Consider the following 25,624-nt stretch of genomic DNA (forward strand, 5'->3'; position numbering starts at 1 on the left):
TGCTTGCACAAGATTTTGGATGAGAGTTGGGACATTAAATTGAGTTTGGCCTGGAAGGAAAAGCAGGCAAATTTATTGGAGGGCAATTTACCCTTTCTGTTATATGATTCTGTGGCAGCTCTTAAAGTCATTACTGTTTTCCTAAGCACTTCTGTCAAGGTTACCCCCTTGAGTCATTGAATATTAGAGTTGGTAGTAGAATCTTTAGAAATTTCTCAAATGTTGTTCCCTAGTCCCCTGGAGATCACTCAAGAATGCCTCAGAGGTGGCTGAGAGAAATGAATTGAAGGCTAGCTGAGGCTCTGAGCTCTTTACCTATGCTCAGCCAGAACAATCTTGCCTTGTTTTTCCCCCAGAAAAAAAGGGTCCCATTGGGGGGAAAACTTGCAAAAGCCTAATATTCTAAGTTCTTCGTTTTACTGACAAAGAAACTGCGATATGGAGCAGGGAAGGGTCTCACCAGAGGTCACACAGCTTATAAATTTCAGAGTTGGAATTCAAATTGAACCCTTCTAATCCTAATCTTCCAGTCTACTAGCCCAACTTCTTGTAATTCAGTACAAGTTTCTCTTCATTTCTCTGGCGCCACTGTAATCCAGAATTTTATTTCTTCACAACTGTCTTCTGTTAGCCCCTGAATTATTCTCCCTGCTCTCCAATCTCTCCTTCTTCTAGTCTATGTTATATACATGGTTGCCATGTTATTCTTCTTGAAACATTGTCTTTATCATGGGATTTCACTGCTTAAGAACCTTCTCTAGGGATGCCTGGGTGGCGGAGTCCGTTAAGCATCTGCCTTCAGCTCCAGTCATGATCCCAGAATCCTGGGATCAAGTCCTGCATCAGGCTTTCTGCTTGTCTGGGAGGGAACCTGTTTCTCCCTCTGGCTGCTGCTCCCTCTGCTTGTGCGCTCCCTCTCTCTCTCTCTCTGATAAATAAGGAGGGAGATTGAAGAACAGTGGGAGACAGTGGAGGAAAGGGGGCACTTAAAATAATTATTTCTCCCCTGAGGAGAGCCTCACAGGGTGGAAGGGAAACCTGAGGAATCAGGCTTGGAGCTGACAGAGAAGGAACTGCTTAACTGTCTTGCCGGATCCACTACCAACCATTTCTTTGCTTCTTGCATCACTCTCCTAAAGAAGTGAAGTCCCAAGAGATCGTTTGATTGGCTAAGATTAAATCAAGGGCCGTCTATGGCTCTATCAGGATATAGAGAGAAAGGGTCTAGGAAAAGGAGCCCCCACCCGCACCCCAAGAAAGTCCTTGGTTTCGGTGAAGGGAGGGAAAACTTTTGGTTTTCCTCTCCCAACAAAGATGTACAGAGAACAGGAGAGTTAATTGCCTGAAATGATGGCAGAGTAGTCTTAGGAAGGGGGCACGGATGGTGGGAACTAGAAAGGATAAATGTCCACTGAATTCATCACCCCTCCTCTCAATTCTTACCTACACTTCCATCCTAGAAGTCTTTACTTTATCTTTCTTTACTTTTGGCTTAACCCAAGTCCTCAGGTTTAGTTTTAGCATTTACTTTGGAGACTAAGGTGCAGTGAGTTATGGGGATGAGGGAGAGAAGTGCATGACCGCAGGTAGAAAGGGCAGTTGATGGGTTTTACTTTGTGTTCTGCCCTTCCTGTGTTTACATGAAAGCCTTTCCAGTGTCTGGCCATTTAAAAAATGATCATAATAAACATTTGTAAGTCAAGTTACAAATAAAGACTATCCATCTGGCTGCTTCTGTGATGGTGGAGCCATTCTTCCCCTGTGCCATAAAGAGGGTGGCCAGGGAGGTATTTCTGCTCATCTCATGTGTGTGTGTGTGTGTGTGTGTGTGTGTGTGTGTGTGTTCCTGCTAACACATCAGATGATTCTCCATGTTCTTTGTAAGGTCCAGACCCCAGTCAGAGCATGTATTAGAAGTGTTTTGTTTTCCTACAGTGGGAATTCTTTACTTTTGAAGCATTAACTTCCTGATTTAAAAAAAAAAAAAAAAGCTTTCTTTAACTGTTACCATTGCTTAGACCTGATTTTTAAAAAATTGACTTGGGTTAGGGGCCCCTGGGTAGCTCAGTTGTTTACGTGTCTGACTCTTGGTTTTAGCTCAGGTCATGATCTTGAAGAAGTGGAATTGAGCCCCGTGTTGGGCTCTGCATTCAGTGCAGAGTCTGCTTCAGATTCTCTCCCCTTCCCTCATGCTCACTCTCAATCTCTCTCAAATAAGTAAATAAATAAATAAAATCCTTTTAAAAGATTGACTTGGTTGGGTTAATCACGAGAGGGTGTGCAAATTCACACTCTAACTTCTATGACTTGGGAAGCAAATTCCCTAATTCCTTCCATTTCCACTGGACAGAGAATCCATTCCTTTGTATGTTGCAGCAGGCTGATGGATCAAGGATAATTCTATACTACCCATGGGCTGCTTAACTTCTGTAATGATTTGCTGGCCAGCCACTATAGGTAACAGAAAAGACATACAACTCCTCAACTGTTGCAAAATAATTATTTTTTCAACTTTATGGAAATATAATATACAAACAAGATGATGTATGTGTTTTAAGTGTACAATGTAGTGAGTTTTGACGATGTTTGCACCTATATAATCATCTTCCCAGGTTGTAGAAATTTCTGTTACCCCCCTACAAACACAAATTCTCTTGTTATTCTTTCTAGTTTCCCATCCTCCACCCCCAGATATTTGCTGATCAGATTTCTATAATTGCAAATGAGTACCATCTATTGCAGAGCTTCATATAAATGGAATCATATAGTGTGTATACTGTTCTTGGCTTCTCTAAGTCAGCATTATGTTTTTCATATTCATTCATGTTTTTGTGTATATAAGTAGTCCATCCCTTTTTATTGCTAAGCTGTATTTCATTGTTGGATACACCACAATTACTTCCCCAAAGATTAATGGTACTGAATTTATCCAGTCATCTGCTGATGGACAGTTAGGTGGTTTTCCACTTTTTGGAAGCTGCTTGAACATTCATGTACTAGTGTTTTTGTAGATATATGTTTACATTGTTCTTGGATAAATACTTAGGAGTGAAATCTTAGATCTTGTGGTAAGTGAATGTTTATCCTAATGTAGGAGAAAAGTGCCAAACTGTTTTCCAAAATGCCTGTACACTTTACACTTCTCAGCATTGTGTGAGAGTTCTGGTCACTCTGCATCCCCATCAGCACTCAGTATTGTCAGTTTTTAAAATCATTCTAGTAGGTGTGTAGTGATATCTCATTGTGGCTTTAATTTGCATTTCCCCAGTGATTAATGGTACTGAGCATCTTTTCATGTGCTTATTTTTCACCAATATCTCTTATTGGGTGAATGAAGAATTATACCAATCACAGAGCTGGGCCACAATTGCAGACTAAGCAGCAAAGATAAAAGAATGTTGCACTGGAGATCTGGGAACCCAGAGGACCACTTGCTCAAGGAGTCCAACTTCTTGCTTCTACGAAGTCCCCTTCCCCTCATACAACCAGGTCCATTCCAGACAGAAAAGCAGGGGAGAGGTGGCTCTCTAAGAGACTGAGCAACTTTGATTCAAGAGAGTCTGAGCAGTACTTACAGACTTTAAATGATCAGATCTGACCTTGTTTAACTGGTTGGGAACTTCCGAAGGATGTGGTATCAGCAACTGTGATGATGTACAAGAACTTCATGTGAGTAAAGGGTACCAGTCAGCTCATCCACCAGCTTTGATAAGGTAAGGCTGGACTCAATGTGGAATGATGCAGGCCTGTGCACCTGTGGCCAAGAGGGGCTGATTAGACCCATCTAGGTAGGCTAGGATAGATGCCAGAGGTGTCGGCTTGAGTTTCTCTATCTCCTTCTCCCCTACTCACTCAAGTGCATTCTCTCTCTCTAAAATGAATGTTTAAAGAAGTAGCTATGTTTATATGGTGACATAATGATTTTGAGGTGATCATGTGGAAGTAAGTGAACAGATCACAGAACACCTTGAAATCCACGATAAGTTGTTTGTAGTTCATCCTATAAAGGGGAGGCCAGTCTAGGGTTGTACACAGAAGAGTGAGTTGGCCAGTGCTGCATTTTGGCTGTTTTATAGACAGACTGGAGAGGATCAACACTAGACTCTAGGAGACAAGTTAAAGGGCAGTTACATTGGTTCGGGTGGAAGATGGTGGTGGTTTTCCCTGTGTAGGGTAGAGCAGTGGAAAAGTGGATGGTTTTGAGAGACTATTTTGGAGGTCTATCCAGCAAGACTTAGATGTGGACAGTGAGGGAGATGAGAATTCAAGGATGACTTTGAGGTTTTGGCTTGAGCATGTAGGTGGGTGATGGTGCAGTTACCAGTAAGAGAACTTCAGGGTGTTAAGATATTTGGGGGGAAAATCATGTGTCTGATTTTGGACATTGGGTTTAAAGTGCTTGCAAGTCCATCAAGTGAAGAGATCTAGTAGACAATTAGATATATTAATGTAGAGCTGACCGAATCCATGCTTGGCACGTGGAGATAGTTATTGGAGTTATGCATGGGTGTAGATAGAATTATTGAGAGGTGAGTGGAGAAAAAAGAAAATTTAGAATAAAGCCTCCAGGAATACCAATGAACCCGAGGGACAGGTAGTGAAGGAAAAGCCAGTAAGAGACTGAGAGAGAGCTGCCAGGTGGTTGAAAGAAACCTATGGTATGGTGGTGTCACAGAAGTTGTCCCATTATAGTCTATTGTAGAGAAATGTCAGAGTGTTTGGCTGGACTCCTGGTGCTGCTGAAGTTACCTGTAATATCTGATAGGGTGGGTGGGCTACAGAGGATCAGAGGAGTAGACCCAGAATTCACCGTCACGTTAAGTGTCTTCCTAATAACATGGCGGCCTTCTGCCTGTCAAATCTGAAGAAACCTAGATTCCAGGAGGTAGCAGGGGGTCAGAGGAAGGAGAAGGCTCCCACACAGCTGTATTACCTTCAAAGCTCCACCTTTAACCTGGTCAGGTTCATCAGGATCCAGGGGAATCCCAGTCTATTGTCCTGAACCATCCCACAAATTTTGTTACAACCTTACCACTTACCCAAAGCTGATCCTCACCTTCTTTTCCGTCTTTGCCATTCTGATTCTGGTGCCTAATTCATTTCCCGTGGTTCTTGGTCTTTGTTTTGGTTACTTTCCGAGTAGTAACTTCCATATATACTTATTTTTTTTTAATGATTTTTATTTATTTATTAGAGAGTGAGAGAGCAAGTGAGGGAGCATGAGCATGAGCGAGGGGGCAGGAGAGGGAGAAGCAGACTCCCTGCTGAGCGGGAAGCCTGATGGGTTGATCCAGCACTCTGGGATTGTGACCTGAGCCGAAGGCAGCCGCTTCACTGCCAGGCACCCCACCATATATACATACTTCTAATAACCCCTCTGCATGGCTGGCAAGCCCTAGACGCTGCCTCTTTACCCACAGCCCCAATAAGCACTCACCACAGAGTACGGCCCAGGACTGTAGATACCCAGAGGTGTTAGTGGCTTGGACCCTTAGAAGTGTTGTTTTCTTCAACCATCTCCTTTTCTCCTATTTTGCTTGTCTGAAGCTTATTTATTAGATAGATGTTAAAGGCTGTTTCACCCTTCAGTGAGTCTTGGCTTTTATTGCTGTTCTGAGCTACTATCTGGGCCTAGTCTTGCTCATGGCCATAAGGGTTTTGATGACCTTTCCTATGGAGTAATATTCTGTGGAGCTTTTTACCATGTGCTTGCTTTCCTGCTGGGATTAGGCAAAAATTAATAAAAAGTTCTATCTCCCTGTTCCAAAAGTCTTTTACACTCTTTGTTCTGTATATTGGGTCAGGAATACCTATAGCCCTTATTTCAGGACCTATGAGTAACATACCATGGGTCTAAATAATACATTTGCATGCTCCCTGTAGCCTGCAATTTCATACAAGAGAAACACAAGTGCAGAAATCTGATTGGAGGGGCACCTGGGTGGTTCAGTCGTTAAGCATCTGCCTTTCAGCTCAGGTCATGATCCCACTGGGTTCCCTGCTCAGCCGGAAGCTGCTTCTCCCTCTGCCTGCCACTCCCTCTGCTTGTGCACTCTCTCTCCCTGTCTCTCTCTCTCTCTCTATTAAATAAATAAATAAAATTAAAAAAAAAAAAGAAAGAAATCTGATCAGAGGGGAGGGAGGCAGTTAGAAAGTCTGTCTTGAAGCTGATTCCACAAGAGTAATGTGATTGGCTGACTAGGACTGACTACCAGCAAAATAATAAAACAAAGATGTGATTAATAAAAATATGTGCTTTCTTCATTTAAGTGAGTTTTATAAATGTAGAATCTAGAGCCTTAAAAAATCTTCTATTGGTCAATGAACTCATTTACTTAGTTTATTCCTTCCCCCAAACAAGGTATACCATTACCTGAGAATTTCACACATGTGCTTTGCTGACTTTTCTTCTATTTATGTATTTTTATTTGGTTTACTTTATGAAGAGGGGAAGGAATTTATTGCCATTGATGCCAACAACTTGTCCTCAGATCCTCCAAGCAATCTTTTCCTTGGTGAGTTGCATAAAATTCTCATCATTACTGTTGCACAACACTGGAATACCTTTTATATGTAGCAGTAACAGCACACATGCCCACACCCAGTGAAACAAGGTCATGTTCCACCAGAAGTTATCTACATTGAGGTGACAGGTGATGATGCCATGACTCAGGTGAACTCACCAAGGAAATGAGCATGTAAAAAAGAATGCAGAAAGCTGAGGACCAAGGTAAGGGGGGAGGGGGTTGGGGGAAGCTCACAGTGCAGAGGAGGACGAGGACCTTTGCTCCAGTAAGAGATTAGTGGATACTGAGATGGGAGGGTAACTAGGCAAATGAGCTGTGTTGGAAGTCTTGAGGGTTTCAAGAACTAAGTGGTGGTTAACAAATGGCAAATGCGATTGAAATGTAAACAGAGAAACTTACCGTCATGTATAAACCAGGAACATCTCTGTGTTCTTTCTCATCTAAATTGTTTATAAAAATCTTAAGCTAGATTATTCAACAAGTATTTATTGAGCTGTACACTAACTGTGTTGCAGTTATATGAAAGAAGCATCAAGTGTTTTAAATAAATATTCTGGTAATTTATATATAAAAACTCTTATCAGTTTTATCTGGTATATTTGTTAAATGGAAACTACAGACCTATTTCAGTGAGATTAAAAAAAAAAATCTTTCGGGGGCACCTGAGTGGCTCAGTTAAGTGTCTGACTCTTGATTTCCGCTGAGGTCATGATCTCAGGGTCATGCAATTGAGCCACACGTTGCCCATGCTGGGCATGGAGCTTGCTTACAATTTTCTCTCTCCCTCTGCCCCAACTCTCTCTCTCCCTTAAAAAAAAAAAAAAAAAAAAAGTACTTTTCTTAAAATCTTTTGGTATCCTTTATCTCTGATGCCTTTTTAAAGAATCTCATAATTTTTTCTTATTATAAGAGTAATACATATCATTGAAAATGGAGTTACATAAGGGCACCTGAGTGGCTTAGTCAGTAGAGCATGTGACTTTTAATCTTAGGGTAATGAGTTCAAGCCCCACATTGACTGTGGAGCCTACTTTAAAAAAAAGAAAAAAAAAGAAGGCTGAGTCAGTTGGCATTGGAGTCTTGGTTTCAGCTTGGGTCATGATCTTGTGGTTGTGGGATTGAGCCCCAGGTTGGGCTCTGCACTCAGCACGCATACTGCTTTAGATTCTTTCTGCCTCTCCCTCTCCCTCCCACTCACTCACTCACTCTCAAATAAATAAATAAACAAATCTTTTAAAATAAAATAAAATAAGAATGAAAAATTATCCTCATTATTGAAGTTGTACCAGATTGTTCTCCCACTGGCTATGTATGAGAGTACCATTTTCCTGCACACTTGCTAAAATTAGGTATTATTACTAGAAATCTTTTCTATAGGTAAAAATAAAGTAGTCCTTCATTGTTATTTCAGTTTTTTAGCCACTATAAAATATATATATTTTATATATATGTATATTTATATATATAAATATACATATATATTATATATTATATATATATACATATATATATAATATATATATAAAATATCATGGATATACTAGTGGCAAATACTTATTCTTTGAAGATAAATTTTACTTAAAAAGGTAAAAATTCTGAATTGATTTAATGAAGTGAAAAAACTGTCTGTGTAATATTGTTTTTGACTGACTATGGATGTGACTCTAAAGTGGTCGTATCCCAGTTGTGTCACTTAATGGGTAGCCTTGGGCAATTGGTTAACATCTCTAACAATCTCAAGCCTCACTGTAATAATACCTGTCTTAGAGGATTGTTAGGCATATTAAATGAGGTACTAGATGTGAAGTTCATGGCCCAGTAGTTGGCATACAGCACAAAATAAGTATTAGCAATAATTATTGGTGAGACTGATTTTCTTGTGTGACTCTTAAGCTGCAAGGAGCATCAAAAGTGGAGTCGCAGGAACATTTTTTATTTTATTTTAAAAAATATTTTGGGGGTGCCTGGGTGGCTCAGTCGTTAAGCATCTGTCTTTGGCTCAGGTCATGATCCCAGGGTCCTAGCACGGAGCCCCGCATTGGGCTCCCTGCTAGGCAGGAGGCCTGCTTCTCCCTCTCCCTCTGCCCCTGCTTGTGTTCCCTCTCTTGCTGTCTGTCTCACTCTCTGTCAAATAAATAAATAAAATCTTAAAAATAAAATAAAATATTTTATTTTTATTTTAGAGAGAGAAAGAGCATGCAAACGGGAGGAGCAGAAGGAGAGGGGGAGGGGGATAATCTCCAGCAGACTCCACGCCAAAAGCAGAGCCCAGTGCAAGGCTTGATCCCTGGACCCTGAGATGGTGACCTGAGTCCAAAGCAAGACTCAGCTGCTCAACTGACTGAGCCCCCCAGACCGCCCCTCAGGAACAGTTTTTAAAGACAACCTCTTAGGAGAAATCATCTAGACTCTGAAGGATAGTGTTCTTCCTGTCAACAAATACCGTAAGTGCTAAGGGGATCCAAAGATGAATAAAACATGTCTTCTGTTTTCGAGTAGCTTACTGCCTAGCAGGAGGAATGAAATATACCCATACTGTTCTATGAGGCCAGATGCGAAAGCCTCCATGAAAGAGAGGTAGATAAAACACTGTAAAGGTTCAAGTAAGACAGTTCTCAACAGAAGGCAGCACTTGAACCAGACCTTGAAATGTTAAACTTGAATATGCAAAATATTTAATGGGAGTCGGGAGGGTACTCTTGGCAGAAGGAATCACCTGAGGAAGAAGGCAAGTAAAGCTGGAGATGGTGATGCAGGCATCACCGACCTCTGGTGCTAGCTAAAATCATGGAAGTGGGTCAATATGTAATTGCATAGTCACAGACTTGGACGTGCAGAGATTTTAACTTTTGTTTTCAGAGCTGATGTCCCCTCCCACCCCTGCACACTAATAGAGGAAAACTTAGTATTGTATCTTTCTGGTATATTTGGTTCAATTCAGTGGTGTGTGTGTGTGTGTGTGTGTGTGTGTGCGCGCGCGTGCGTGCATGCACGCCTGTGCATTTGGAAACTAAGATTCATGATTTACAATTCCCAGTCCAATTCAAAGCTCCATCTCTGGGCTTTATGCCTGTTCCCTGCCTATTTGGTTCTCTCTGTCAGAACTTGTACACAGCCAGGTCCTTATAGGGGAGGCTTATACCCTTGTTATTGGTCTCATCTAGTTGTTTCCTCTCTGCAGTAGCTTGTCATGCCTTCCCCTCCCCCATGGTCGGTTCTAAGAAGATGATGGCCAGTGGTGGTTTTGATGGATGGTGGTTTTGTTGGATGGTGCTTTAGCTTTTTCCATGTATGGCTAACCGTTTGGAAACACATCCACTGTAACCCTTACACCAGCAGGTGACCCCTGCACATCCTCTTGCTCTTTCACAGATTCTTTGTTGGCGCATCATCTCCGTCTGGGCCCATGAGAGCTTCAGAGTCCTTTTTCTCTACTCCTGGGCCCTCAGGTGATGCAGCCTCCAACCCCCTGCATCCCCATAGAAACATGTAATGCGCCATCCCTGAGAAGCTGGCCACTGGAGCTGTGGACAAGGCAGGCTGCACGGACTCATCACTGGACGACCCAATGGGCAGACTAAGTGTGTGTGCCTCAGATACCAGCCAAGCAGGGCTATCAGATAGATTTAGAGGAAAAGATCTGATGTATTTTTTAAAAAAAGATTTTATTTATTTATTTGACAGACAGAGATCACAAGTAGGCAGAGAGACAGGCAGAGAGAGAGGAAGGGAAACAGGCTTCCGGCCAAGCAGAGAGCCCGATGCGGGGCAATCCCAGGATCCTGGGATCATGACCTGAGCCGAAGGCAGAGGCTTTAACCCACTGAGCCACCCAGGCACCCCGATCTGATGTATTTTTTAAAATGTGAAAGTAATTACTTTGTTAAAAATCAATTTGTTATACTTCTTTACACTTAAGGATTGATTTTATTTGTTTTGGTGGGGGGTGGAGTGCCATAATCTTTCAGTGTTTTGGGTTTCTAAAGGCCTTAATCTGGTCCTATGCAGATCCATTCTTTGACTCATCCCAGATTTTAAGGAGAGATTCAATTATGTCCCGGTCCTTTCAGCAGCCCTTTCCCCATATTACCCTGAGGATGGGGAAGTAGGAAACCCATAATGCTCCCATCTCTCTCTCTTCCCCAAACTTTTTTTTCTCTCCTGTGTTCTTTTGGGAAAAGAGGGAAATCAGTTCTTTCTCTGTGCTTCTCTGCATAACTCATCTGGACTCACACCAATAGCAGTTAATTTTGAATTTAGCAGAGTTTGGAATCAGGGTCTTTGTTCTCCATACCAGTAAATTCGTTTTTTACTTAGTAGCCACATTTAGGTTCCAGCTGGGGAAAACAGAAGTCACTCTAAATGTTTAAACCAGAGAGAATTTCATCCAGAGAATTAGCTATAAAAGTTAAAGAAGAGTTGAGAAGCCATTCAAGGGAAGGTGAGGCAACCCAGAGATTCCCAACAGCAGGAATCTCCTGTCATCCCTAGGCCGAAGGAACAAGGGGAGGAGACCAGAGGCCAGGGTAAGAGAGAAGCTGGAAGCAGACAGCCCACCACGGGGCTGGCTCCATCCCAAGACCCTGAGATCACGACCTGGGCTGCCACCCAGGTGCCAGGTGCCCCCCTAGTTAGTATACTTCTTAAGTGTGGGTGAAGCAGGGAACTGTATTCTCACTTACCTTTGTATCTTCTGACAGCCCCTCAACAAATATTTCTTCTATTGAACTGAACTTCACAGTTACTAAACTCTTTTGGTCGTGTGTCACTGACTGGCTCCTCTTTTCGGACTTTGCAAAGAAGAGATGAAAAGTTGAAAACCTTTGTGCACTATTATAAAAACAAATAATCTCATTATTTTAAAACATTTCACCTTCCAGAATATGACCTCAACCTGCTGGTGGTGAGGTCTAGTTCATTTTTGGGTGGTAAATATCTCTGATAATTACCATAATAATTAACATGTATACAATGCAAGACAGTTTACAAAGTACATTTATGTTTGTTTTCCTTATAAGGGGGTTTTAGTCTGGGGATCCTGGAATCTGTTTATTTGATCCCTGCCAGGTTATTGTAAAGCTTAGAGTCTAAAGAGAAACATTAGGGTTCTTTTCTTCTGAACCTCACATGAGGGACAACCTTCTATTCCCTTTTTGTTAGACAGTTTTGCTACTCAGTAGCCGATGAGAGAGGTTCTCAGCTGTCATTTGGCTGGAGAAGCTGGCATCATGTTACCACTCCATTTTTCTCTCTCAGGGACCTAGCAGGTGTTTGAGGACGTTGTCTGACTCATCTACTCTCGTGCAGGTCTTATAGTCATACATATCACACTTCTTGTTTTTAGAGCCCTATTCTCATCCGACTGTCCATGTACGTACTTCTGTGTTTTAATAATCAGGCTCAGTCCTCAAGCAAGAGTCTAAATCAACCTTATGGTTTGTCTTGTCTGGTGTTTGGCCAAGATTGCTTTATGGAAAATCAAATTGCTTTCATGACTGCGTTCTTGGGCCAGAGACACCCCAACCAATCTTAGCTTTGTTTTTATCACATTATACATGGAATTATCTGAATCATGTTTGGAGAGTTTTTTAAGTACCCATTTCTTGTAAAAACATTCTAGTCCTAACTCTAAGATCTGCTAATATCGGATTACTCTTTTCCATAACACTTGATGATTTTTTTACCCCAAGTCACTAGTTTTCAGAAGAAACCTCTCAGCTCTTGTCTTAGGGCATTTGGGTTCCTGTAACAAACCGCCACAGATGGAGTGGCTTATAAACAACAAACATTTATTTCTCATAGTTCTGGAGGCTGGGAAGTCCAAGATCAAGGTGCCAGCAGATACTGTGTCTGGTGAGGACCTGCTTCCTCATAGACAGTGGTCTTTTTATTGTGTCCTCACTTGGGTGAAGGAGCTTTTTGGCATCTATTTTATAAAGGCACTAATCCCACTCATGAGGACTCACTCTCATGACCTAATCACCTGACAAAGGCCCCACTTCCTAATACCATCACCTTGGAGGTTAGGATTTCAACATAGGAATTTGGGAGGACACAGACATTTAATCTACAGTAGCTCTGATGTCACCATTCCACTATCTAATATTTTAAATATTCCTAGTGCAGCTGTGAGGAATACATCATGTGGATTTACCTATTTAAGGAAATTCCATCTTTTGTTTTGATTTCCCGTTATCTTCCTTTAATATATTTAAAGTATCAAGTATGCTTTATCAATATTAAATTTTTATACTTTTTGGTTTATGGTTAATATTAATTTTCAACTAAAGTTTTTGAGTAATAATTGTACATGTTACAAAATTAAAGAAATACAAAATAATATATAATTTAAGAAAATATGTCCCTTCCTGCCCCTTAGATACTAATTCCCCTTACAGAGGCAATCAGTGTTACTGATTTCTAGTCTAACAACAATATTTTATTTTTTAAAAATTTTAATTTTTTTAAAAGATTTTTTATTTATTCACTTGACAGACAGAGATCACAAGTAGGCAGAGAAGCAGGCAGAGATAGGAGGAAGCAGGCTCCCTGCTGAGTAGAGAGCCCTATGTGAGGCTCGATCCCAGGACCCTGGGATCACAACCTGAGCCGAAGGCAGAGGCTTTAACCCACTGAGCCACCCAGGTGCCCCAAATATATTTATTGGCATAATGAAATACCTGGTCCTTTTTCTGAAGTCCCTCAATTATTTGTTATATTTTAGAAGGATGCATCATAGCATGATACTAAAAAATAAATTGAGTAGTGTTAAGCAATCAGAATAGTTTGGATTAAATATTGCATTTAGAAAACTGGCATCTGACACGGACTGCCTCTTGGGTATTTGTGTCCCTAAATTTCTGACCTTCTAGCATTTGCTTTACCTGCATAAATACCACTCCTTCCTCCTACATATATGATCAACTGTTACCTTCCTGCTTGCTTTCTCTTAGCCTAAAATTTGTTAATCTGGGGTCCTTTGGCCCCTTTGGATATTTTAAGAGATCCTGGATCCTTGTGCCCCTGAAATGATATGCAGCATTTTATGGGTAATATGTATATGTGCCTTTTTTTTAATTGAGGGGAAATTATCCATGGCTTTTATCTGATATTCTATCCACAGTCTGTGTCTGTCTTCTTTATTCTGCCTGAACCTTTTTTTCTTAAAGATTTTATTTATTTATTTATTTATTTATTTGAGAGAGAGAGAGAGAGCGAGAGCTAGAGCTAGAGAGCACAAGTGGGGGAGAAGGAGAAGTAGGCAGAGCAGGGAGCTGACTCAGGACTCGATCCCAAGACCCTGGAATCTTGACCTGAGCAAAAGGCAGACACTTAACTGACTGAGCCACCAGGGTGCCCCATATTCTGCCTGAACTTTTAACTCCTGGTTCTTTCTGTCACTCAGAAGATGACCTTGCCTCCTCATTTAGGAATGTAGCTGAGCTGTTTATTTCATATACCCTTTCATTCATTTCAGCATATTGTAGCAGATATTGAGTTGAGTCCTTCCTTTTGACCTGGAGTTGGTGACTAGGTTCCAAAGATGGGGGACAAAGAAACACTAAGTAACACACATTCTAGAGAGAGTTGCTAGTAATTGGGGTCAGTCACTCTCTCCAGCGTTTATAAAGAAGGAGCAGAACTGGCCCTGGAACCTCCAGCCACTAGTCCCACCCATTCCTTATTACCCCACCTCACTCCCAGTCTGCATAAGATGTAAGATGACTCAAGGGGGAGGGCATCATGACCCTAGCAGGGAATGCTTTCCCCTCCTTTAGCCCCCAAACCAAGCAAGAAGCTATCAAAGAGAGTTTGTATAAAGCTGACTGATTTCTCATTTCCTGGTTGGACTGTTTGGACAGTGGATTTGTTCAGCTCTGCATTTATCTGAGAAGAGAAAAGGCAATTAGAGAGAAGTAGGGCAGGAAAGGGGGTTAGCAGTGGAATAACCTGTATTCCTTGTGTTCAGCTTAGCAAGGTTATTTGTGTTTCTTGTGGTCAAAGGGACCCTGAGAAGGATAGCTGGGCTTCATCTATCTTGCTGGTAGCCCATACAAGAAGCTACCTGCTGGACGGAAGTTAGGAGTTGTTAAGGGAAATGACTTGGAACAGGATTGTCTACATTAGAGCACAGCTCAGTGGAGAGTCCTCATGGGACTTTATAAAGAACTCAGACAAGCACCGTATGAGAGATCTGGCATTTTGATATCTGCCAAGCAATAGGCTCTAATGGCCTGTCATCCACGGCCAGGAGTGGTTTGCAATAACTGCTTTGTTTAGTAAAGAGACAGTTACTTCTTTCCTTTCTGCTCTCCTCCTGGTTCCCAACCCCTGAAGAGCTAGAACCTCCCTAGAGAACCTTCTAGAGAACTAGAAACAGAAGAGGAGAAGCCGTAGAAGGGACAATAGTCCCCTTTCTTTCTTTCTTTTTTTTTTTTTTTAAAGATTTTGTTTATTTATTTGACAGACAGAGATCACCAGTAGTCAGAGAGGCAGGCAGAGAGAGAGAGAGGAAGAAGCAGGCTCCCCGCTAAGCAGAGAGCCCGATGTGGGGCTTGATCCCAGGACCCTGGGATCATGACCTGAGCTGAAGACAGAGGCTTAACCAACTGAGCCACCCAGGCATCCCAATAGTCCCCTTTCAACTTCAGGTTCCTTAAGCCACAGCTTAAGCTTGGGTTGGAAGAGGATAGATGAGTTCTCACTGGACCTGGGATGGGCTTTTAAAACAGTTGGATTGGATTGAGTTTTTACAGAACAGAAAGGGAACAGAGAGTTATAGAATCTGTCCATACTGGTGAGTGAGAAGAAGATATTTGTCATGGCACAGATTAAGACTGTGATAGGGTGGGAGTTTATGTTTATGCCCAGCTGAGTTCAGTGCTCAACAAAGAAGTTAAATTTATCTATCACTAATTCCATTCTTGGATCCTGTCCCATCTTTCCCTGCTGTCTCAGAGGAAATAACTAATTTTCTTGTAAAGTGAATCCCTTCAACTGTCCCCTTGTTTATTCATTGATAAAACATTGATATGACATCTAAAATGTATTGCTGGTGTTGAGGTACAAAGATTAAACATGGCAGAATTTTTTCCCTCATGGAATTCATAGTCTAGCAGGGTAGGTAGAAAGTAGCTACCTACTTTAAAGACAATGTAGTAAGGGTTACAAAAAGTGGCCTGAAAGGCCTCAAAGATGAGTGGTTAGTCAGAAGGCAAGGGAAGAGAAGACATTTCAGTCTGTTGGAAAAAAGATGGGCATGGAGTAGTGTGGCCCACTTAGGGAACAATAGAGAGTTCTGTGTTTCGAAGGCATTGTGGCTGCAGAGGAGGCAGGAAATAAAAGCTGGCACCCAGATCCTGGTGGGCTAACGAGCTTGTTCTCTATCCTGGAGGCCAGAAGTTCTTAACAGCAGTGGTACTGCTTGTGGAGGAGTGTTTTGGACATTTGTGGGACATTTTTCATTGCTATAGTGATGGGAGGTGGGTGCTAGTGTCCTGTTAGTAGTTGGAGCCACAGATGCTAGACTTCAGTGTGAGAGCAGATCCATGTAACTGAGAATATTGTTTTAAAGCAGGTATTTTCTACCTTTCTACCTCTACTTTTCTACCTTTTCTACCTTTGCTAGGTCATGTATTCCACAAGAGAAGGAATTTTATCTTGTCAGTCTTTGTACTTCAACACTGGCAGTACATTTTGGTTGCCAAAAGCTCTGGATTCTGCATGATTTAGATCTCCTGAGTTCTGTATGATTCTCAAATGTTCCACTGAACATTTGTGTAGGGTATCATATATAAATAAATTTGGTCTGTTATTACTTGTCCTAACACTGATATTTAATCTAGGTTGTTTTTTTTTTTTTAATAGGATGGCTTCTGATCTCTTAAATCCTTATTTACTCGTTCTTTAAAATTAGGTGCAAAAACATGTGAGTGCTTCCTTGAAAATTCTATCATAGTTCTGTCCAATCACTTATGTATTGAAATACCTACTATTTTACCACCAGTTACTGTCTTTTACTTCTGTTTTCTATTACAGCTAGGACATTTTATTGGTGTTTTGAAATTATGTGTATAGATAGCTTATATTATCTCTGAAATTCATTTTAAGTTAGTAAGTTGCTGTTATTTAAAATATTTATTAGCAGAAGGGAGACTAACATCTTGATAGGATCAAGAGTCACTATGTAGCCATTGATTTTCAAAGTGTTGCTTTTTTTTATCTTTTAAAGTAGACTCATGCCCAACGTGGGACTTGAACTCATGACCCTGAGATCAAGAGTTGCATGCTCTTCAGCTGGAGCCAGCCAGGTACCCCTCATAGTGTTATTTTGAGCCACAGACCTTTAACTTTTTTGCTCCTGAGCTCCCTAAATAATAATAACCCCCTTACACAATTCTAAGTTGAAATCTCACATTTATAATCCAAGCTTACCTTTATGTATTGTTAATAGGAGATGGAAAACATTGATCATTTTTACAAGTCGGAATGAACTGAGGATTGACTGTAATTGTAGCAGATATCTCATGGCAATTCAATAAAGTAGACTTTTAGCTATTTCCAAAGCACACTAAATACTAAATAAGTTTTTTACCTGTTTACCTGTTGTTTTTTATTTAATGAATTTTTTGATGACCTGCAGAACTTTCTAGTTACATTTTTTTTTGGTTGATTTGTTTTAAGTTAAGTTACTGGGGTATAATTTATATATAGTAAAATCCTATTATTTTAGTGCATTTCAGTTACTTTTAGGGCAAAATATATCACTAATGTATACTTCTTTGGCTAATGAATTCCAGCCTGGGCTAAACATGCCTTTTTTTTTTTTTTTAAAGATTTATTCATTTATTTGGAGAGGGAGGGGCAGAAGGAAATGGAGAGACAGTCTTTTTTTTTTTTTTTTTTAACTTTATTTGGCAGGGAGAGAGACACAAGCAGGGGGAGTTGGAGAGGGAGAAGCAGGCTTCCCACTGAGCAGAGAGCCCGATGAGGGGCTCAATCCCAGGACCCTGGGATCATGACCTGAGCCGAAGGCAGATGCTTAACAACTGACCCACCCAGGTGCCCCTGGAGAGACAGTCTTAAGCAAACTCTGCACTGAGTGCAGAGCCCAACGCAGGGCTTGATCTCAAGACTCTGACTGAGATCACGAACTGAGCTGAAACCAAGAGTCAGACACTTTAACCAACTGCACCACTCAGGCACCCCTAAACCTGCCATTTCCAATGCTGTTTTACCTTTTACAGAATTATGTGTAGGGTGGGGAAAAGGCAGGAAGCCTATCAATTTAAGGCACCTTGATTCATCTTTCAAAGTTTTCCTGGATCAATGTCTTCATTTATATATCCCTTTGCTTGGTGTCCCAGCAGTTTTCACTCCCTAGAACAACTCCTCATCCTTAGCTTTGGCATGAGCGAGGGACATGGCTTTCTTTCTTAAAACAGGAGGTCTGTGTGAGCACAAGGTTGTTCTTTGGCAGCTCATTTAGGAATGAGTACATATGGAAGGTGAGGATCTGGAGGTGGATTCCTTGAAACCATCTTACATACATACATTTTGGATAATCGGTGCTCCCCACGTGTGAAGGGAAGAGGTCCAGAGGCCTGGGGGCTCTGCGTGGAGAGCCACGAAGGGCAGGGGGCATGGGCGTCTGGGCCTGCCACTGCTATTGCTTCTGGAACAGCTGGGCTTCATTTCTGTTTTACATTTAAATTTGTGGTTTGAAGGAAGGGTTTTGATACTAAAAATAACAGCTTGAAAAACACATCTTCCGTGGGGAACCATTTAAGGATTTTGAGCAGGGAAGTGACATACTTGGGTTTTTGTTTCAAAAGGTCACTTTGGCATCGGAGCACATCATGGAGGATGACTTGGAGGGAGGTGAGACTGGAGCCCCAGAGAGTTGTCACAGATGCTGTCGAAACAGTCCTAAAGGAGAATTGTACCAGCTGACGACTCTGGGCTCCATCCCAGAGTGGGGGCATCCATATCTGATGGAGCAGGGGCTTCAGGGTTTGCAGACCCCTAACTCCTTCTCACATTTACATTTTTCACCTGGCCTTTACCTGTGAGACCCCCCCACCTTAGCATAGTCTTTGCCTTCTTCCTCTTCATCCTATGGCTCTAGTCTGCCACCAAGTCCTGTTGTTTCTTCCTTCCTATTATAGCATATTTGTTTTTCTCTCTCCATTACTATTCCATCACCCTAGATCAGGCACTTAGTTCATGCTTGGATTTCTCCAGGAGCCTCAGAATGGAGTTTGACTTGTTTTCAGGTCTTCCTGCTTTTAGTCTGTCTGCCAACCAATTCTACATGGCCAAAACTAGCTACTCTTTTGGTTTTCATGACATATTGTAGCCATGTGAAAAGAGCACAGTTTTGTCAGATCCTGTTTCAGATTTCTCCTCCTCTTCCCAGTCTTTGGCTTCTCTAGGAAATTCTAAGTAGAGCGAAAGATTTAAAAAGTGATTAATACATTTCCATTCTCTAGAAGCTGTTGTGGTCATGTTTCCTTTGCCACTGCTTTTTTTTTTTTTTTAAGATTTATTTATTCATGAGAGAGAGGGAGAGTGAGTGGTGGGCGGAGGGAAAGAAGGAGAGGGAGAGGGAGGGAGACTGTAAAGCAGACTCCCCACAGAGCACGGAGCCCGACACAGGGCTCCATCCCAGGACTCTGAGATCTGGACCTGAGCTGAAACCAAGGGTTGGATGCTTAACTGACCAAGACACCCAAGCACCCCTCCTTTACTTCTTTTTATGTGACATATTTGTGGGGCAGGGAACATGTGTCTCTTTTTCTCAGTGAAAGATTTTGTAAAGACAGTAGACTTTTTTTTTTTTAAGATTTTATTTATTTATTCGACAGAGGGAGATCACAAGTAGGCAGAGAGGCAGGCAGAGAGAGAGAGAGAGGAGGAAGAAGGCTCCCCACCAAGGAGAGAGCCCGATGCGGGGCTCGATCCCAGGACCCGGGGATCATGACTTGAGCCGAAGGCAGAGGCTTTAACCCTCTGAGCCACCCAGGCGCCCCAAGACAGTAGACTTTTAAGTGGAGTGGAGAAAGAAATATAACACAGAATATTATATCTGAAGCTTTATATTATCCAGTGCTCCCAGTGGGAGCTAAGTAATTACTGGGGTTGGTAATAATGCTGAAGGATGGTATTAAGAACATAGGGAAGCAGTATATGTATCTGGGAAAACATGTCATGTGTGGAAGAACAACAGAAACCACTGGGAATGCATAGAGGTGCAGGTCCAGGCTTTAATGGAGTAGATGGGTAAAAAATAGGGTTCACCTGGGGCATGAACTGTCGTGAAGATAAACACACAGTTGCTCCTCCTGACGTTCTTAAACTCAAGAATCCTTAGAAAAACCACCCATGTGAAATGTCTTTTCACAAAACTCGTGTTTCTGGCCCTCAGAGTATGGTACCAGTTTTACTTTCAGCATACATATCTAGACAGGTAAGTTAGAAGCTGGGATCTGATTTCTGATTTGAAAGTACTTTATTTTTTAAAAAAATAATTTATTTATTTATTTTTAAAGATTTTATTTATTTGATGGACAGAGATCACAAGTAGGCAGAGAGGCAGGCAGAGAGAGAAGAAGGGAAGCAGGCTCCCTGCTGAGCAGAGAGCCTGATGTGGAGCTCCATCCCAGGATCCTGGGATCATGACCTGAGCTGAAGGCAGAGAATTTAACCCATGGAGCCACCCATGCACCCTTGAAAGTACTTTAAATTCAAAATCTTTTTAACTGATGTGTGAATACAAAGTAAAAACTCTTGACCCTTTAAACAATAATAGCAGCTCTTGAAAGATATTGAGTATTATCAAGGTCTGAAGCCATTTTGTGCACTGCTGTATAGAGCATGAGGGGAGTAAGGAGGTGTAGAGGAGTGGGCTACATGAGTGATAATGGAGTTTGACCTGTTTTCAGGATTCTCTTCTCTCACTGGGGTTAAAAGAAGCAATGTAGAATTTTTGTAAACTCTCTCTTTGCATTCAATATGTTTCACTGTGTTTCTCTTTTTACACTGCCTCCTCCTCTCCCTTTATTGAAATGCTGCTTCGAAATGTATCTTTTCTCCTTTATTTTATCCTGCTTTCCATGGCTGTTCTCTGCCCTCTGTTGGCAGGTTCCTTTAGACCTGTCCGTGTTGTATGCAGGAGAAAATTCACATATAGTTAAAGGCCTTTTCTGAATATTAGGTCAGTCAATCAGAGAGAAGACTGGAAGGTGTGTGGTTTCTGTTTTTCATTTTGTTTTGTTTTGTTTTTGTTCTTGTTTTCCTGGAACCCTTCAAGTCTGGAGACATGGTCTGGAGGCGTGGTCTGGTGTGGAGCAAACCTCAGGGTCCAGAGTTAGCTGTGAAATCAGGTAATTTCTAACATTGTTCAGTACCGAACTGGGAGTCAGTTTGGGGCCTCAGGGCCTGCCACGGAGAGGATTAGCATGAGCCTAAATCCCATGGTGGCCCCAGAACTCAGCAAGGGTTTTGAGCTTCCTTTGGCCTGACTGTGACTGGAGGTAGGATTTTTTTTTTCTGCTGAGGAACTGGGCATTTTGGAAACCAGAGCAGCTTTTAGCAGCTAGCTGATTTGATGCTTGGCAGTTTTGTAGTGGATGAGAAAAGAGGTGTTTGGGCTGGGCCCTATTCTAGAAGAAATTATAGGTGGTGTCTGCAAAGTAGTGGGAGGCCATACCAACCCTACGGAGAGAAAGGTGGAGCCTAGCTGGGTGCTGGTCAGGCCAGCAGGGTCTTTAGATTGCTCAGGTTTTCTATGAATTACAATGAGGTCATCAAATACAGCCAAAATCTTTTTGTCCACATCAATGAGAACAGTGATCACTTAGATAATGGGAATAAATAGACAACCAAAGTTCTCATTTACATAATATTTTCAGTCTCTCCTCAAAAATGAAAAAAACAAACAAAAACCTTTCACTGGGTGGTAATAAGAAACTGGATTAAGCAATTAACTTTTATTTCCCTGCCCTTTCCCACTTTCTAGTATTAGTGGGAAGGAAAGGGGCAAGATGATTGAAAGTTTAATCCATAGCATAATTAAGAGTTGTTCTTAATATTCAGAATAATGACATATCATGTACTTGAACTTGTGTGGGAGTCTGGACAACAGTGGTGTTCATCCTCACTAGGGTCTGCAGGTGTTCCAGAGAGACTTGTCTCTGTCTTTGGTGGTCTTTTATCCTAAAAACATGGCTTCGTACAGTAAGTTCATGAGTTAGCACAGTATCTATACAGAGCCCCACCTTGAGAATATCTAGATGGAGTTTTACCTGGATTCTGGTCTCTGCTATTAGAAGGCCATGTAGGATTGGAGGAGGAATGGTTTCCCTTTCTGGGACTTAGTTTTCTGTTATTTTTTTTTTTTATTTTTTATTTTTAGTAGGCTCTATGGCCATCCTGGGGCTTGAACTCACAATTCCAGGATCAAGAGTCACATGCTCTACCAACTGAGCCAACCTGGGTTTTTAGAAATAAGGTTATTGAACGATATATTTATAAGGCTCCTCCTAGCCCTGAAATTTAGTGATTCTGGCAGAGATTGTGTCATTATAGATTTGCTTTTTTTTTTTATTAAACTGCATATCATTGCTTAAAACATATCATTTGGTTGATGTGATCTGAAGTTAGAACCATGTTTTTTTCAGGTTGTCCCATCACCCTTTTGACTGTTTTATCCTTCTCTTCCTTGCTCAGATAGGACAGAATTCCTTTTTCTTCACAGTGTCAGGAGCTAGACTTGGAGTTGTCATCCCTCTGTGTTAAAGAAGTCCTAAAGCTTCCATTTCTACTGCACTTGGGCAAGTTGTTGCTGGGGGCTTGCCTTTGGCTTCTGCACCCCATGGATTCCAACTACACACTCCTCCAAGGTAAGGGCTACATTATTCAGCTTTTCTTGTACTCATCCCTACAGCTTATGCAAGTCAGCCAGTGTTCAATTAAAGAAATATCACACCTAAGAATAAAATGTCATTGTTCTTAATTTCCCCCTCAAAACCACTAGGTGTCGCCTTCATCTCGGAGAAACTAGGCCCCTCCTCTCCCCCTACACACCTACACCCCTCCCTTTACTCTTGGAGCTCTCAGCTTCTTGGCTCTGTGATTTCTGGAGAAGAGGCTTGAAGTGGGGAGACAAACTGTGGCTCAAAGAGAGGGGAGGAAAATGGATTTATATGCTTCTCCTTTATGACAGTTTGAGAGACACTCCCCAAAGTCCCATAGCAGTTCCTCCCAGCAACCATGATATCATCCCTCATAAACTGTTCTTGGGATCAGATTGGCATGCCAGATATGGGGTATCTGGGGAGAACCTTCTAGGTTGGTGGCTTGGGAGCAGGGTGGAGCCCAAGGGGGATACAATGGGCTTCCACTGTTGGTGGGGAATGTTTTGCTTAGTCAGTCTGTGAGCTGTTATCAGGTGCAAGCCTGGGCTGTGCAGGGAGACAAAAGAGGAGTGGCCGTTCCGGGGCTGGGTCCCTAGAGCAGATGGTGTGGTAGAGGCCTAGTGGGCTACAGCGGGCCTCTGAGGACATGAGAGACTACAGAAGGGAGCATGGGGAAGGAAGAGGGAAGTCGGAGGGTTGAGTTCTATGGAAGGAAACCCACCCAAGGACTTTGTAAGGATTCAGGAAAAAATCAGCTATCGGAGTCCATTGGTCCTGGAGGCACCACCTGCCAGGTAGCAGGCATGTCTTCATGGTGAAGGAGTGAGAGGTTCCTGGCAATGGGAAGGGTGCTATGGTTTACTAGGCGTAGGACTAGTGAGGATACCAAATATTTGGGGATTCCTGACTGCTTTCTGGATACTAGACTGTTGGAGAGACTCAGGGGAGTTGAGAGGGTACCCTAAGAACAATGGGGTACCCGTGTGGGGAAAAGAGGAATTCTGAGCTTGTGGCACCGTGCAAGATGGGGAGAGAGTGGCGGAATGGGCCGGGGGGCTTGGGGGAGACAGGGGTAGGCCCTTAAAGTGAGAGGACAACCAGGAACCTCACCGGCCTGAGAGGCCCTTGTGTGGAGCCCCCGAGTTGTCACTGTGTGGGTAGGAGATCTGGGTTGTCCCTGGGCGTCAGGGAAGGGGGTGGGGGGAGACAGCAGGCGCCGGAGGGTGGGGCCGGAGGGGGAGGAGGAGGGGCCGCGGGGGGAGGAGGCGGGGAAGGCGCGGGGCGGGGGCGGGCGGCCTGCCCAGGGAGTCACACTCGGCCGCCGCCGCCGCCGGCGCAGGGAGCGGAGACGGCCCCGGCCGCGGCGACCTGACCTGGACAAGCGGCGCGCCTGGGGGCCCAGGCGGGGGGCGGGAGGAAGCGCCGGGCAGCGCCGGCCGCCGGGGCCCAGGAGGAGCCGAGCAGAGAGGAGCTGGGACACGGGCGGGGCCGCCGCAGCTCCGGATGGGACCAGCGCCCTGGGCCCGTTAGTCCAAGCAGGAGCTTCGGGAGAAGCCTTCACAGGGAGATTTACCCCTGCCTTTCCCTCTCCTCCGGCCCAGGCCTTGCTTCGCTCCCCGCCCGCCCATGGTCTCAGTCCTTCCGCGGCGCAGGCCCCCTCCCACCTTACCCCCTTGGTCCTCCTTTTCGCAGCTCTCAGCCCTCCCAGTCCCTTCAGCGGGGAGGTCCCCCAGGGCCTTTTCTTTGTACCAGCCTCCCCCCACCCCCACCCCCCCAGTCTCTGATCCCCTTTTCTTTCTCAGCTTTATCAGGTTCCTTCACCTCTCACAGTCCCCATCCCAATCGCAGGCCCCCTTGGTCCCTCCCTGTTCGTGCCACTCTACTCAGCCCTCGCTCCTTGCCCCGGGCTGGTAGACCCACTCCCTGCCTCTACCCGTGGGGCTTTGTTCCATCTCCCCCTCTCCCATCCCCACCGCTTTCCATATCCCAGCCTACCTAGCTTACCCCACTTCCCTTCCCGGCCACCTTCCCCAGGTTCCAGGCTGGGCTGTGCCGGTGCCTCCCCCCTAGGCCAGAGTGGCACCAGGTTCTGCGGGTGCTGGGACTGCTGCTTTCTCCCCATGGCACTGCCATCACTCCTGCTGCTGCTGGCGGCCCTGGCAGGTGGGGTGCGTCCTCCTGGGGCACGGAACCTGACACTGGCGGTGGTGCTGCCGGAACACAACCTGAGCTATGCCTGGGCCTGGCCACGGGTGGGTCCCGCAGTGGCACTAGCTGTGGAGGCGCTGGGCCGGGCACTGCCCGTGGACCTCCGGTTTGTCAGCTCTGAACTAGACGGCGCCTGCTCTGAGTACCTGGCACCACTGCGCGCGGTGGACCTCAAGCTGTACCACGATCCTGACCTTCTGCTGGGCCCCGGTTGTGTGTACCCTGCTGCCTCTGTGGCCCGCTTTGCCTCACACTGGCGTCTTCCCCTGCTGACTGCGGGTGCTGTGGCCTCTGGTTTTGCAGCTAAGAATGAGCATTATCGTACCCTGGTGCGTACTGGCCCCTCTGCTCCCAAGCTGGGTGAGTTTGTAGTGACCTTACACGGGCACTTCAACTGGACGGCCCGTGCTGCCTTGCTGTATCTGGACGCCCGCACCGATGACCGGCCTCACTACTTCACCATCGAGGGCGTCTTTGAAGCCCTGCAGGGCAGCAACCTCAGTGTGCAGCACCAGGTGTATGCCCGAGAACCGGGAGGGCCGGAGCAGGCCACCCACTTCATCCGGGCCAACGGGCGCAGTGAGTGTGGTCCAGGTCCAGGTCCAGGTCAGGGTTGGTGGGGAGGAGGGTCGCCGTAGCCTTGGAGCTCAGCACTGGGAGAAGGTGGATGGAGGTGGGCACTGAGGAGCTGGTGGCTGGGGTCAAGAAGCACGCGTGGACAGAGCACCTGTGAGAGGGTGAAGGCGTTCTATTAGGGGAGCTCGTGGACGGCACAGGCAGCTGTAAACCAGGGATAAGAGTTAAGGTAGAATGAAAGGTGAATCCTGTGTCAGGGAAGAATGTGGGATTGGGTGGGAATTGAGTTTGGGGAGCAGTGTGAAATGAGTGCCCTGGAGTAGTGAATGTGTATCCATCTGTGAACAGAGACTTCTTAGACTGGGGCACCAATACCCCTTGGTGGCAGAAAAATAG

The 25,624-nt window shown here is 43.9% G+C and overlaps 1 protein-coding gene across 8 annotated transcripts in view; it reads left to right on the forward strand.

The window, feature by feature from the left end:
• NPR2 (natriuretic peptide receptor 2) overlaps positions 1-25,624 on the forward strand; it is a 51,564-nt gene that overhangs the window by 9,656 nt on the left and 16,284 nt on the right. For 4 of the 8 annotated variants that reach the window (XM_032860530.1, XM_032860532.1, XM_032860531.1 and 1 more), the window contains exon 1: positions 23,771-25,231. In XM_032860530.1, coding sequence (XP_032716421.1) covers positions 24,565-25,231 — 667 coding nt within the window. In that variant the 5' untranslated portion in view covers positions 23,771-24,564. Of the gene's footprint in view, positions 1-8,848; positions 8,972-16,758; positions 16,838-18,361; positions 18,408-20,838; positions 20,912-22,284; positions 22,430-23,770; positions 25,232-25,624 lie in introns of those variants that run through there. The other 4 variants (XM_032860536.1, XM_032860537.1, XM_032860534.1 and 1 more) reach the window with 3 other exon arrangements.

This window comes from Lontra canadensis, unplaced genomic scaffold, assembly GCF_010015895.1.
Source record: "Lontra canadensis isolate GAN:19392208 unplaced genomic scaffold, GSC_riverotter_1.0 scaffold19, whole genome shotgun sequence".
Classification (NCBI taxonomy): Eukaryota; Metazoa; Chordata; class Mammalia; order Carnivora; family Mustelidae; genus Lontra; species Lontra canadensis.